At 36.1% G+C, this 12250-nt stretch overlaps 1 protein-coding gene across 1 annotated transcript in view; it reads left to right on the top strand.

Moving 5' to 3' along the window:
• FBN2 (fibrillin 2) overlaps window positions 1-12250 on the top strand; it is a 122383-nt gene that overhangs the window by 87598 nt on the left and 22535 nt on the right. The window contains exons 33-42 of the mRNA XM_010291203.1: window positions 154-279; window positions 1394-1519; window positions 2067-2219; window positions 6041-6109; window positions 6645-6770; window positions 7378-7503; window positions 7911-8036; window positions 9610-9726; window positions 11676-11804; window positions 12117-12236. Of these exons, the coding sequence (XP_010289505.1) occupies window positions 154-279; window positions 1394-1519; window positions 2067-2219; window positions 6041-6109; window positions 6645-6770; window positions 7378-7503; window positions 7911-8036; window positions 9610-9726; window positions 11676-11804; window positions 12117-12236 (1218 nt within the window). The remainder of the gene's footprint in view (window positions 1-153; window positions 280-1393; window positions 1520-2066; window positions 2220-6040; window positions 6110-6644; window positions 6771-7377; window positions 7504-7910; window positions 8037-9609; window positions 9727-11675; window positions 11805-12116; window positions 12237-12250) is intronic.

Below are 12250 nucleotides of genomic sequence, written 5' to 3'. Positions count from 1 at the left end.
GTTTTCATGAAGTGCAATTTAAAAGCAAAAAAAAAAAAATGCACATGACAGTTAAAAGCTATTAGCTGGTAAAATTTCAGGGGAGTACTTAAAGTCTCTTGTTTCTTTTCATTCCGGAATGAAAATACAGTGGGTTTTTTTCTCTGTTTTCAGACATTGATGAATGTCAGGAACTGCCAGGTCTCTGCCAAGGTGGAAATTGCATCAATACTTTTGGCAGCTTCCAGTGTGAATGTCCAAAAGGCTACTACCTCAGTGAAGAGACAAGAATCTGTGAAGGTTGAGTCCCTTCAAACTTCCTGCTCTATCACAGTGCAGTTGTTATGAAAAACACTGTCACTTTTAGCCTTAAATCCATAAGTGGGTATGGTACCCACACCCTTACCTAAAACCTTCTATAAAATCATTATCTTTGTCACCAGTGAAATGATTAATATAAAACTTGAAATGGAACACTTGAATATGCTAATGTTTATTTCTACATGATTGATCTCAGCTATGTGTATTCAGTAAACTAAGGTGGTTATTCATGATTTCTGGCTTCACACTTCAATACCTTGTATGTCCTGATAGTTTTACTAGGCTCCCCTGTATTTTAAGTGAGAAAAGGTGTCCTCTTCACAGTATTTCAGAGTAGCAGTTTAATTTACACAATACGAGGTCAAGTTAATATTGCTCTTCCTTTTGTGTTTGAGATTCATCATAAGTGTTAGAACCAAAAATTGTAAATAGACACAAAAATGTAAAGAATCTTTCATGGTTTCTGCTAATTTGAAGTATTATAAGTCAGCTTCCCCTTCTTCGTTCATTTTGTGAGAAAAAAGAATTGTCTCCTTTCAAAACAGAGCCTGTGAATCCTGGCTCAGGTGAAGAAAACTTACCAAACTGGGTTTGAAATTAAAATTGGATGAGCAAAAAAGGCTAACACCCCTTAAATAAGATCCAAGGTTAGAGCAGCAAGACTGTATGATTATTCAGCTTTCCTATTTCTAAACAGAGTACTTAAAAGGTCATTTCTCAGTGGAGTAGTGAACACATTAACAGAACTGAAAAGTGACAGTAACATTCCTGTGAAAAAAGGGTGTGAATGTCTTTTGAGGACCTGATGGGGTGGAAGGTGCTCCAGTTCAGTGGTAAATTCAACAACTTCAAATTTATTTAGTGCGTTCTCTTGCACTTCACTGACTGGACTTAATAGAGGTTAATAATAGTACTTTTCAGCCACTATTACAATAGCTACCTAACTCAGATCTGAGCTGTGCTTTCCAAGATAGCCTTTAAATTAAATGTTTTGTTGTTATTTTAATATGGTTTATTATTGTCATATTTCTGAGAAACATATGCTAGGACTTGGTCCTCTTTCCCCTTGTTAACTTGTTCGCTTGGTCTCTAGATATTGACGAGTGTGTTGCACATCCTGGTGTCTGTGGTCCTGGCACCTGCTACAATACCTTGGGGAACTACACCTGCATTTGCCCACCTGAATATATGCAGGTGAACGGAGGACATAACTGCATGGGTATGCAAAATGTCATCTTTACTAGAACTGTGTGAATATCAGACTGTTTTGGGGCCAGACTCTTTACTTAAAATGTCTTTCTAGTTAAGGCCAGTTCTAAAGCCTTGTATTGCATTTTCCTACCTTTAACTCCCAGACAGTTACATGTAGCCAGGAAAGAGTTTCTAATGACTAACATGCAGTGTCAAAGCATTCTTATTCTTTAATGGAACTCAGAAATCTTTTTTTATTAGTCATTTCCAAATGGTAGGGTTTACTATACAAATTGATCTGATGAGCATCTACAGTGTGTTTCTGATTTCTTGGGAATTTTCGTTTTCCCCCTTTGTGTCTTTGAACGGAAATTGAAAATATGTCAAATTTCATGTAAGTATAAAACAAAGACTGTTGATTTCAAACCTTAGATTTTTAAAATCCATCCATCCATATGCTTGTGTTGCGTTCAGAAGCCAGAGTTAATGAACCACTCTGTAGGTTGGTAGGAGGTTGATACTTACTTAAGTTAGTTTGTTGGTTACTTTGTAAGTGATTCTTTTCTCATATCTAGACATGAGGAAAAGCTTTTGCTACAGAAGCTATAATGGAACCTCCTGTGAGAATGAACTGCCCTTCAATGTGACAAAAAGGATGTGTTGCTGCACATACAATGTTGGGAAGGCTTGGAACAAACCTTGTGAACCATGTCCAACTCCAGGAACAGGTAAAGCCTACTATAATCATGCCATTTTGTTACCTTTTTTGCTCATCTGCTCCTTTGACCTATTGGCTAAAGTTAATTTAGGCCAAATTTCAGCCCCAAAAAACCTTTGCTGTACTCCCGAAGCAGACTAACGATACCCTTCCATCCTGTCACCATCTGTATTAAGTCTTGAAGTACTAAACAAGAATAGGTGTTTCTGGCATAATTTTAAATGGAGGATGTACCCCTCCATATTAAGTGGAAAGATACATCTTGAATAGTTTGAAGGCATCAGTCATTCCCCTGGATGAAAAGAAATTCAGGAACAACATGCATATTTTCCCTCCCAGCTGCCCCTGAAGGCAAGAGCAAAGGAACAAACTACTGTCAGGTGTCACTGAGATGAAGAAGAAGGCCTAGAAAGTACAGACTGACCTTTCCATCAGCATCAGGAGTATGTCAGGCCTGTAGCTAAAAGGATGTTTGTAAGACAGGTATGTGTAGGTAGATCTAATTATTTAGACCTCATTTTTGGTGATGCAGCTCTATAAATGAGTATGCTGTGGTTGTTTTATTCTTTCTTTCTAACAAATACTAAGGCTTTTAGAGGTCTTGTATGGACATAGAATTACACTCAGTTATTTAGATTTAGGTCAAAAATCTATGTTTGTGTAGGAGGGACCCACCAGGGTAGAGCAGTAGTCATAAGCAAGTTTTATGAATGTGTGATTATGGAACTCCCATCTCTAAAGCTGTCACTTTGAGGCTTCTGCAAAAGCAGTCATCAGGCAGTAATACTGGGGTTGAATAAACTGGCTCACAAGAGATGCCTGCTGCCTGGTCTGTCTTCCAGGATAATTAATTTAGGATAGTATAATCTAGTTCTTGCATAGTTGGGGATGCATTTATCCTGGTAGTCCTAGCCTGTCAGAACAAAAAAGATTTGGTTTCATTACTCAGTGTATTGTCTTTTTAGATTTTTCACTTGTTATCACATCTGAGCATGATCCTCTCGGTTGCTTTTTCTTTTTCTCTACTGAAGGTGATGAACTTGCAAAAGCTTAATAAGCAGGTCATTGTAAGAGGAAGTCAAAATTACTTTCTATAAAGGGTGGTGAAAATAATAAGGCACAGGTTTTCTTCAGTTATTCTTTATGGAGTTCCTTGCCTGGAACAAAACACCCTTGAAAGCTGAACTCAGAAAAATGATTGGTGGGCAAATCACCAATTTGGAAACCTGACAGTAGCACCTGGCCTTCATTAAAAGATTCTTACATTTGTAAAAAAGAGCAGAGGTGCCTAGATAAAACTAAAAAGCTTAGGTGTCTGTTTAGTATAAACACATTTTATTTTTTAATTGACTTTGCCCCAAGTTTAATGCCACTAAACCCATACTTCTGGTGCTGCATCATTTGTGATGTTAGTGTAAAGAATGTATTGCTTTCATTCCAAGTTTATCCTGGTGACATAAGGGAAACATCAGATAATTTAGGAAAGACTGTCCCCCACAAGCAGTAAAGAGGGGGAAAATGGGACTGAAAATGAAAAAAAACACCTCTTCCTTTTCTTTCTTAAGTAGGAGGAAGGAGAACGAAGGAATGTTCCTAGCAGTCAGGAGTGGGAGATGGAAATAAGCTTGAGAGAGGAAATACATGTTTGCTATCACAGAGAGCTCATAAAATTCTTTCCCATAGTCATTTATCTCAGTGCCATAAAATTGTCATCATCATGACAACCTGATGAGAAAAATACAGCACACTACTAGCAGGGATTCATGCAATTAATATTCTTGGATGGAAGAAAGAATTCTCCTTTTAAATTGGTAAGACTGAAGTTCTCAAAAACTTCTGCAGCTTTTGAAGATTTGTTAAGACAACCCCACTTAGCCTGCCAGCAGTTATGAGGTTAAAATATTTCCTGAAATGTTTCAATATTGCCTTGTTAGCTCTTCTAAATGCCTTTACTGTATTTGGAGAAATGGTTGAACCTTTTTCACCATGAAAAGAGGTTGCGTGAGGGATCAAACAGAAATTCCAAGTGTAAATGGTTGAATCGCTGCACTTACGTGGTATAATCAGTTGTTCTGAAATCTGTGTGGGGGCTACACATCACAGACAGGGGTTATGATACACTGACCTTAACCAGTTTGCTAGACTGAGCCCAGTAGCTCATTAAGAGCATTATTCTGCTCTGATGAGAATTATATTGTTCCTCTAAATGAACTTTACATGCCAATGCATTTGCATTTTTTTTTCCTTTGTGAACAGAGCTCTTTCTTCCCTTTCATATATTTATGCTTAACAATCAATCACTGAAGACTTTAGGAAGTAAAGACTGTATTGGTTGGTTTTACACATTATACACACCATAACCATTACCATACAGACTTTAATCAGAAATTACCATTCTTGTTTGTTTTTTCACCCAAAGATGCTGCTTCATTGCTAAGTAGTAACCAAGTATTTACAGAACTCTTTCATGGTTTGAGTATTTCAGGAGTGCTTGTCCTTAGAGAGATTTTTCCCTGTTATGTGATAGATCTTTTTGTCCTAAAAAATAATATGGTGATAAGTATATGGGCTTTATTTTTCAAGTCATTGATGTAAAGTCAAACTTCCAGAAAATAAATCTGTGGTGTGTTTGTGTGTGGATAATTTGACACTGTGTATATCTGCATTATCATACTGTCTTTACCTAATTAGATGCTCTTTTTGTACACAGTACAAACTGAAAAAAATACGGAAAAACTCTTTTAAATAGAATGCATGGAACATGCACAGAATGAAAGAAGGCCTGCAACCTTCAGAGCCTCTTCTTCATCCTCCCAGACCTGATGTGTTAGGCGTTATCACAGGAGTAGGTTATCATTGCCCATGAAGATAGGATAGTGAAGACAAGGCCCTCTTTTTATCTAGTATGTGTGTTTCAGAGGTTTACTGACAGCAGTAAAAACCATAAAGCTCCTTGCAGAAAAGAACTGTTTTCTAACCTTCAAATCTTACACATGTTAATAGAAAAGAGCAGAAAATTGCTGGATGGTAAAACACTGTGACAGGGACCTCTATGGCCCAGTATCCTGTACTGCAAGAATAACCTCAGCAGGCATTACGCAGTCATGAAACAATAAGACAGAAGAAAGAAGAAAATGCTGAAGTTCAGGTATACTGAGTCCTACTTGGCTTATACAGGAAATAACAAAGAATGTTGAAATGTTGAGAAAAATATTTTGCCAGATCTCATTCTGAGCAATGATCAACTACATTAGCTGAAATAATTACATAATTACATTCTTAATACATAAGAATGTTTGGTGTAACGGAGACAAGAACTGTTCAAGTTTTAACCCCAGTGGTTAACCTTTACAAAATTATAAGCTACTGAAGAGCTGCCATTAAAATGTAGACAATCAAGATAACTCAAACACAGTAGAGAAATAAACTATCATTGCTCTAGATTAAGATAATTACTCACAGGAAAACAGAAGGGTCTCCTTTCTCTTTTTCTGATGTTCTTTCTTCACATGTCTAGAAGGCAGGAATAAACCTTAAAAGCAAGTTAAGGAGTTCTATTTAAAACAAAAACTGAAGCGCTGCTTTCTCAAACCAGACATTGACTCATGTGCAAAAGTCTGCAAAGATTTGAGAAAAAAAGTACGAATTAGTGTTTCGATTTGCATTCATTGTTGGCAATCTGAATTTTCAGTACAATTGCAACAGGAGGCTGTGGCTCTTCTGAGTAGATTTGGTTTGTATCTGCCCTTGAAAAACTGAAAAGACTTCAAGTAATTCTTGGGAGATTTATAAATACTCACTAAAAATGCATTGTTCTCTGTTTTGCTGTAGCTGAATTCAAGAACATATGCGGGAATATTCCTGGCTTTACTTTTGACATTCATACTGGAAAAGCTGTTGGTAAGTTTCACAAAACTTACTTTAACTAAAAATTGTTTTGCATAAGGCTGTTGCAGCTGCATAGTGGTACCAAAATAAACATTTCATATAATAAAATTCTCATTCCATTGTGGAGTTACAATGGTGACATAAATTATGAGAGCAATTTTTGGTTTAAAATATTTCCGATTTATTTTTTCTTGTTTTTACATTTTGTTATGGTCTTTTGCTCTCCCTCCATCCTAGTTCATGCTTTTGAGTTCTAATTGGTAAGCTAAAAAGTTTGGGCTTCAAAAATGTTGTGGGACTTAGCTGCATATTTGTAACAGGACGGCATCTTGTATCATATTTAGTACTACAGTTTCGATCACTTCCTGAACTTTACATAGTTTATTTTCTCTCATAATGAGCGTATGTTTAGGTTTATATCCTGTATACAATTTCTGTAGATCAAAAGGGACTTTTCAACTCAGTTTTAAGCACAGTGAAACTGAGAATCCAAGCAGCATGTAAAGCCATGAACTACTGTACTTTGACTGGCTCATCTCACTTTCAGACATTGATGAATGTAAGGAAATCCCAGGAATCTGTGCAAATGGTGTTTGCATCAATCAGATTGGCAGCTTCCGCTGTGAATGCCCCACCGGATTCAGCTACAATGACCTGCTCTTGGTCTGTGAAGGTGATTTGAAATGACGTTGTTTTCTACTTAGCCCCCATAAGCATGCTTATCCTAGAGAAGGGGACCATGTAGTTCACATGTTTTTCAAACTCTTAAGAGACAGACTGTGAGCTTTCTTGTAGGGCTCAAGTCTATAAATCAGTTTGTGATGTGTTTGTCTTTAATATATATGCACATGCACTTGATAAAATTTCTAAAGTTTTATGTCAAGCAATTCATTGACTCCTAAGTAGGATGTAAATTAAATGCTTTTATTTATTTTTATTTTATTTTAGGGAGGGAATATATCTGTTCTTAAAACTTCTCAAAGAAAAGTTGCTTTGATTTTTTTGTGACTTGTGTCTGTTCTGCAGTTTTATAGGTAGACATACTCATAGAAGCTAATAGTGAAATTTTGTGTGTCCTATAGTCCTAGAGTTTTGTGAAATTGTATTGATTGTGCTTTTCATTTGTATTTACTGCACAGGAGATTGAAGGTCAGAATATTAATGTTTTATTGAGGTCAAAAGATTAGTCTTGGACAAGATGGACAATAGAGTCTAAGTTCTGAGCAGAAGTAACTATGTCGTGGTTTCTGATGTCTGAACCATGACTCTTGGTATTTCAGATATTGACGAGTGCAGCAATGGAGAAAATCTCTGTCAGAGAAATGCGGACTGTATCAACAGTCCTGGCAGTTACCGCTGTGAATGTGCTGCTGGTTTTAAACTTTCACCCAATGGTGCCTGTGTTGGTAAGAAATCAGCTGGCTTTTCTCATCTGTTTGTACCTAATCAGTGGTATGTGCATGATTCTCTCAAAGGGTAAAAGTATTAATTTATTTTCTTGCGTATACTGCTGATTTATGTAACGGTTTTTACCTTATTGCCCTGTTTCACTGTAGAAGGGAAGGAACGACAGGGTAAAATTTTTAAAGAACTATCTTGATGTATCAACCAAATCCTAACAGTAGTTTTGACCTTGAGGTGTATAGGCAAGAAGTTCTTATAAAATGAAGTTTTGTTATGATTCAGGTTTAGTTATGGATAATTTTGAGTCTGGTTTTAATAACAATAACAGATTGTAAAAACATGTTTGTGTAAAATGAAGGAATAATAAAAGTCAGTAATGTGTACCATCTGTTTTATATTTTTGTTATAGATCGCAACGAATGTCTGGAAATTCCTAATGTTTGCAGTCATGGTTTATGTGTAGACATGCAAGGAAGTTACCAGTGCATATGTCACAATGGTTTTAAAGCATCCCAAGACCAGACTATGTGCATGGGTATGGAAAAAAAAAATGCTTTTGTTGTTGGTTGGTTGGTTTTTAAAAGGGGGAGGAGATTAGTCTAAATTTTTGAGGAGATTATAGTGACATTAAAAGACTGATTCATACATTTTCAGATTTTTGTGAATAAAGTATGTGAAGTTGTCCTTGGAGTGGATATATTTGAGGAAAAAAAATCACAGTATTCTCAGAGATAGTTCCATGTTACTGAAGCATGTTTTAACCCCATTTGCACAAAAATACATCCTAGTGGCTTATTTGACAGAGAGGTTTATAGGAGATATCACAGAGTGATAGAGTTTGGAGATTAAAAAAAAGACAGATTCTTCAATTATTTAGGAATTTATTGAGTTCATGTTTCGTTTAAAAACAGAATCCCACATTTAATGTAACTTAAATCTATACTCATTTTATATTAAAATGATGAGATGATAGAAGAAATAAGAAGATTGGAAAATAAGAGTGATTTTCTTGTTCTTTTTGTGTTTTTGTAATCAGTTCCACGGGGTTTTAAACAGACAAGGTAATACATATGTGAATGCGGTTCTCTTTGAGAAAAAAAGCCAAAAATTATTTTGGTTTTTTAAATAATCATCATCTAAATGCCAATGCTAAGCCATAGAAAAGTTCAGTGTCTTCTGTACCATAGATGTATTCCAATTTCAACTTCAAACAGGCATTTAAAACCTATTCATATTTTATTACATATTCATATACACTTTGAATCTTCTTATATTTGAACTAAATCACGTTTGTTAAAACATCTGAGGAGGATATTTGGGAAAGTGACTTGTGTTAACACTGCAAGATTTTGAGAGTGTGGTTACTCAAAACAGTAACTTAAGTAATTCTAAAAATTTTGTAATATGAAATACAAATCTAGGCAATGACAGGTTATGGAAATGATACATAAGGCAAAATGTTTACCTTCTGTAAATAAATAAAATGTTTCAGAAAGTCCACAAGAACTAAGAGAACAAGATCTAAATACCTTCCAGATCCCCATGAAACCAGAAATTACTGAAACAGCAGGAAACATTGAATTTTAGTGCCTTTTAAAAATTGGTATTTCCAAGAGTTTGTAAGCACTTTTTGTAATTCTGGATGTAGTATTGACATAATGTATTTACATGTGAGAATTGATTTGTGAACAATGACACAAAACTCCTTTATAGAGCGTTTTCAACAGGTTTTCATGGGCTTAAGAGTACAAATATGTACATAAAATAGTTACAGAGCTGTGACGCTCAATCCTTTGTACTAAGTTTTGATAACTAGTGTACATTAAGACATTAAGGAAATGTTAGTATGGAAAACAAAAAGACAATGCTTTGAGATGTTCCACATGCACTTTTATCTTTGCATGCGAGAGTATCTTTTAAAATACATATAAAAAATGCATGATGTAACATTTTCCTGTGTACCTAGAAGCTGTAAAAATCAGTAGTATAAACAGAAAATGTGACACATGAGAGACTGAGGTTTAGAATATTGTCACTGTGCACAGATAACACATGAACACATACCTGGGAAAATCAGTTCCCACATACAGTTTTGTTTCCCTTTGCAGATGTTGATGAATGTGAACGCCATCCATGTGGAAATGGAACTTGTAAAAACACGGTTGGATCATATAACTGTCTGTGTTATCCAGGATTTGAATTAACTCATAATAATGATTGTATGGGTAGGTCATGTAATCTGAACTTTATTTTCATTGCTGCTGGCATGGTATGCCAGGGAGGATAGTACATAGTTAAAACTCAAACAGAACACAGGTCAGGGTCCTAAGAAGGTTAATTGAGTGCAGTAACTGACACTGTTACCAGCCCTAGCGGTTAATTATTAATATCATTTTTTAAACTAATTAAAAGTACTTCTTACTGGCCAGCTTGAGATAACTGTAAACCCTAAATCTCTGGACCACTGGAGCAACTTTACAGTTCATTGACATTTTAATGCAGCCTTCACCTCCCTTAGAGTTCCTGGGTAATAACAGCACACGTCCTTGACTACTGGCACAGTCCACAGGGACTACTCACAATAAGCATATATTATATCACACCACCAGTGTTGGCTCATGAACTTAAAATCATTTCTTTATTTCACCATACTACTTGACACTTGCACACAGTGTGAAAGAGGAAGCAGACGAGCAGTAAGAAAGCCAGTACAACTAGTCTACCAAATCTGCTCTCCTAAGATGAACTCTGCTTGTACAGAGTTTATAAAGGCATTGCTATTTCCTATTCCCTAAAGCATTGGACATCAGAATTTCTGATTGTTTTGGACAATTTAAATTCCTGGATACTTGTGATGAAGCAACTAAAATCTTCCTGGGCTGAAGAACAGGCTCATCTGTCTCTGGAGATCCTCTTCCTTGTACAGAGCGTAAGCCAAAAGAAAGGAAGGCTTTAAATTCCTTCCTGCTACAGAAGGAAGGCAGAACAAAGTCTACTGGTTCCTTTCTTGTTCAAGAGAGAACTAAAACATCTTAAATAAATATTTTAAATCCTCGCCTTGTTAAGGAAAGAGAAAATTAAAAACTTGCTCAAGTAAGAAGAGTCTGCTGCCAAAGAATGGCACGATTTGCCAAGAAACTTCTTTCCCTTGGCAGTATAGCTACCAGTCTACTACCAGGAGCATCCAGCACCTCTGCTCCAGGCTGTGCCTTCAAGGAGGCCAAGGAGCCCAAGCTGACTCAGAGACTTGGCGTTTTGTTAGCACTCCTCTTGACAGCTTGGAGAGCCTCAGGGCTTTCTTCCAAACTGTCCCAGTCATTAAAAGGCAATTTAGCCCATCCCAATATAATACTTTGGAGGTATTTTTGCTTGTAAAACTGTAATACAGAAGAAATGCACTATGGAATAAACTAGTAATACAGACATAGCTGTTCTGGCTGAAGCAGAAAGTACATCTTTTTCAGAAGCTGGTACTTAATGCTTCTGAAGAAGAATAGAAACTCTTAGCAAAACTAATGTTAGTCTTTATCATTCAAATTCAAGTACTGTAAAACAGCAAAATGTAAGTTGTTCTTACACCATGATGCTTATCTGATCTCCTTTCTCCTCCTGACACTTTCTCATCTGTATTTTTCCTTACGCAGTGCTCCTTTAAGTCTGCATTATTAAAGCAACTCTACAAACTAATAAGCCTTTTCAAACCTCATTTTCAGAACTGTTATGAAGGAGAAAATCATCCTGCAGAAAGCAAATGACATATTCCAAAATTTGAAAATTATAGGGCAGGTTTTAGGAGGAAACACAAGCACCTATAAATCCAGAAAAAATCCAGAAGAGGCCATGAAACATTTTCTTTTCTGTGTCTGGAGTTAGTATCATACAGTCACTTGGTAGTAATTGAATGTCTCCAGATGCAGTAGCTGAGGTAATGCTGCAAGTTTGAAAATTGTAATACCCTATAAAAAAAAAAAAGTGTTGTTTAAATAGAACTTATACCTTAATGCACTTGAGTGAGAGTTACTTTCCACTAGCTGTCCGCTGTTTCCTTTTTGCTGCAAGATTTGCCTTTTCCAAAGAAATATATATGGCAACCTGAGTGTCTTTACAGCATACTGTATATACTATGGTGGGACTCACTTCTCGCTTCTGGGGTTTTATTTTGGGGTTTTTACAGATATCGATGAGTGCGGTTCCTTCTTTGGTCAGGTGTGCAGAAATGGACGGTGCTTCAATGAAATTGGTTCCTTCAAATGTTTATGTAATGAAGGATATGAACTTACTCTAGATGGCAAGAATTGCATTGGTATGTATGATACCATATGAAGATGTTGAAGTACTGATGATCTGAAATAACTGAACTATTAGCTCCCACCTAGACAGAAGCACCACAGTCTGAGTATCTAAGTATATTAAAAAAAAAACAGACACTGACTGTAAACAACACACAGTAGAAGTAACTGGGTTTTGGAATAGTTGTTGATCTTCAAGCATTTTAAATACCTTAAAAAAAGAAAATTAGAAAAGAAAGTTACAGTCTTTTTCATGAATAAGTCTATTTTGTTACCACAAGAATTACATGATTCTAAACCTTTCTTGATTCCATCTCTCTCCAAAGATACTAATGAGTGTGTGGCACTACCCGGTTCATGCTCTCCTGGAACCTGTCAAAATTTGGAAGGCTCATTCAGATGCATCTGTCCACCAGGATATGAAGTAAAAAGTGAAAGTTGTATTGGTAAGGCAAGTTGT

The sequence above is a fragment of the Phaethon lepturus genome, unplaced genomic scaffold (genome assembly GCF_000687285.1).
Source record: "Phaethon lepturus isolate BGI_N335 unplaced genomic scaffold, ASM68728v1 scaffold5547, whole genome shotgun sequence".
Classification (NCBI taxonomy): domain Eukaryota; kingdom Metazoa; phylum Chordata; class Aves; order Phaethontiformes; family Phaethontidae; genus Phaethon; species Phaethon lepturus.
The sequence above is the reverse complement of the archived record's forward strand: the minus strand, read 5'-3'. Positions and strand labels throughout refer to the sequence as shown.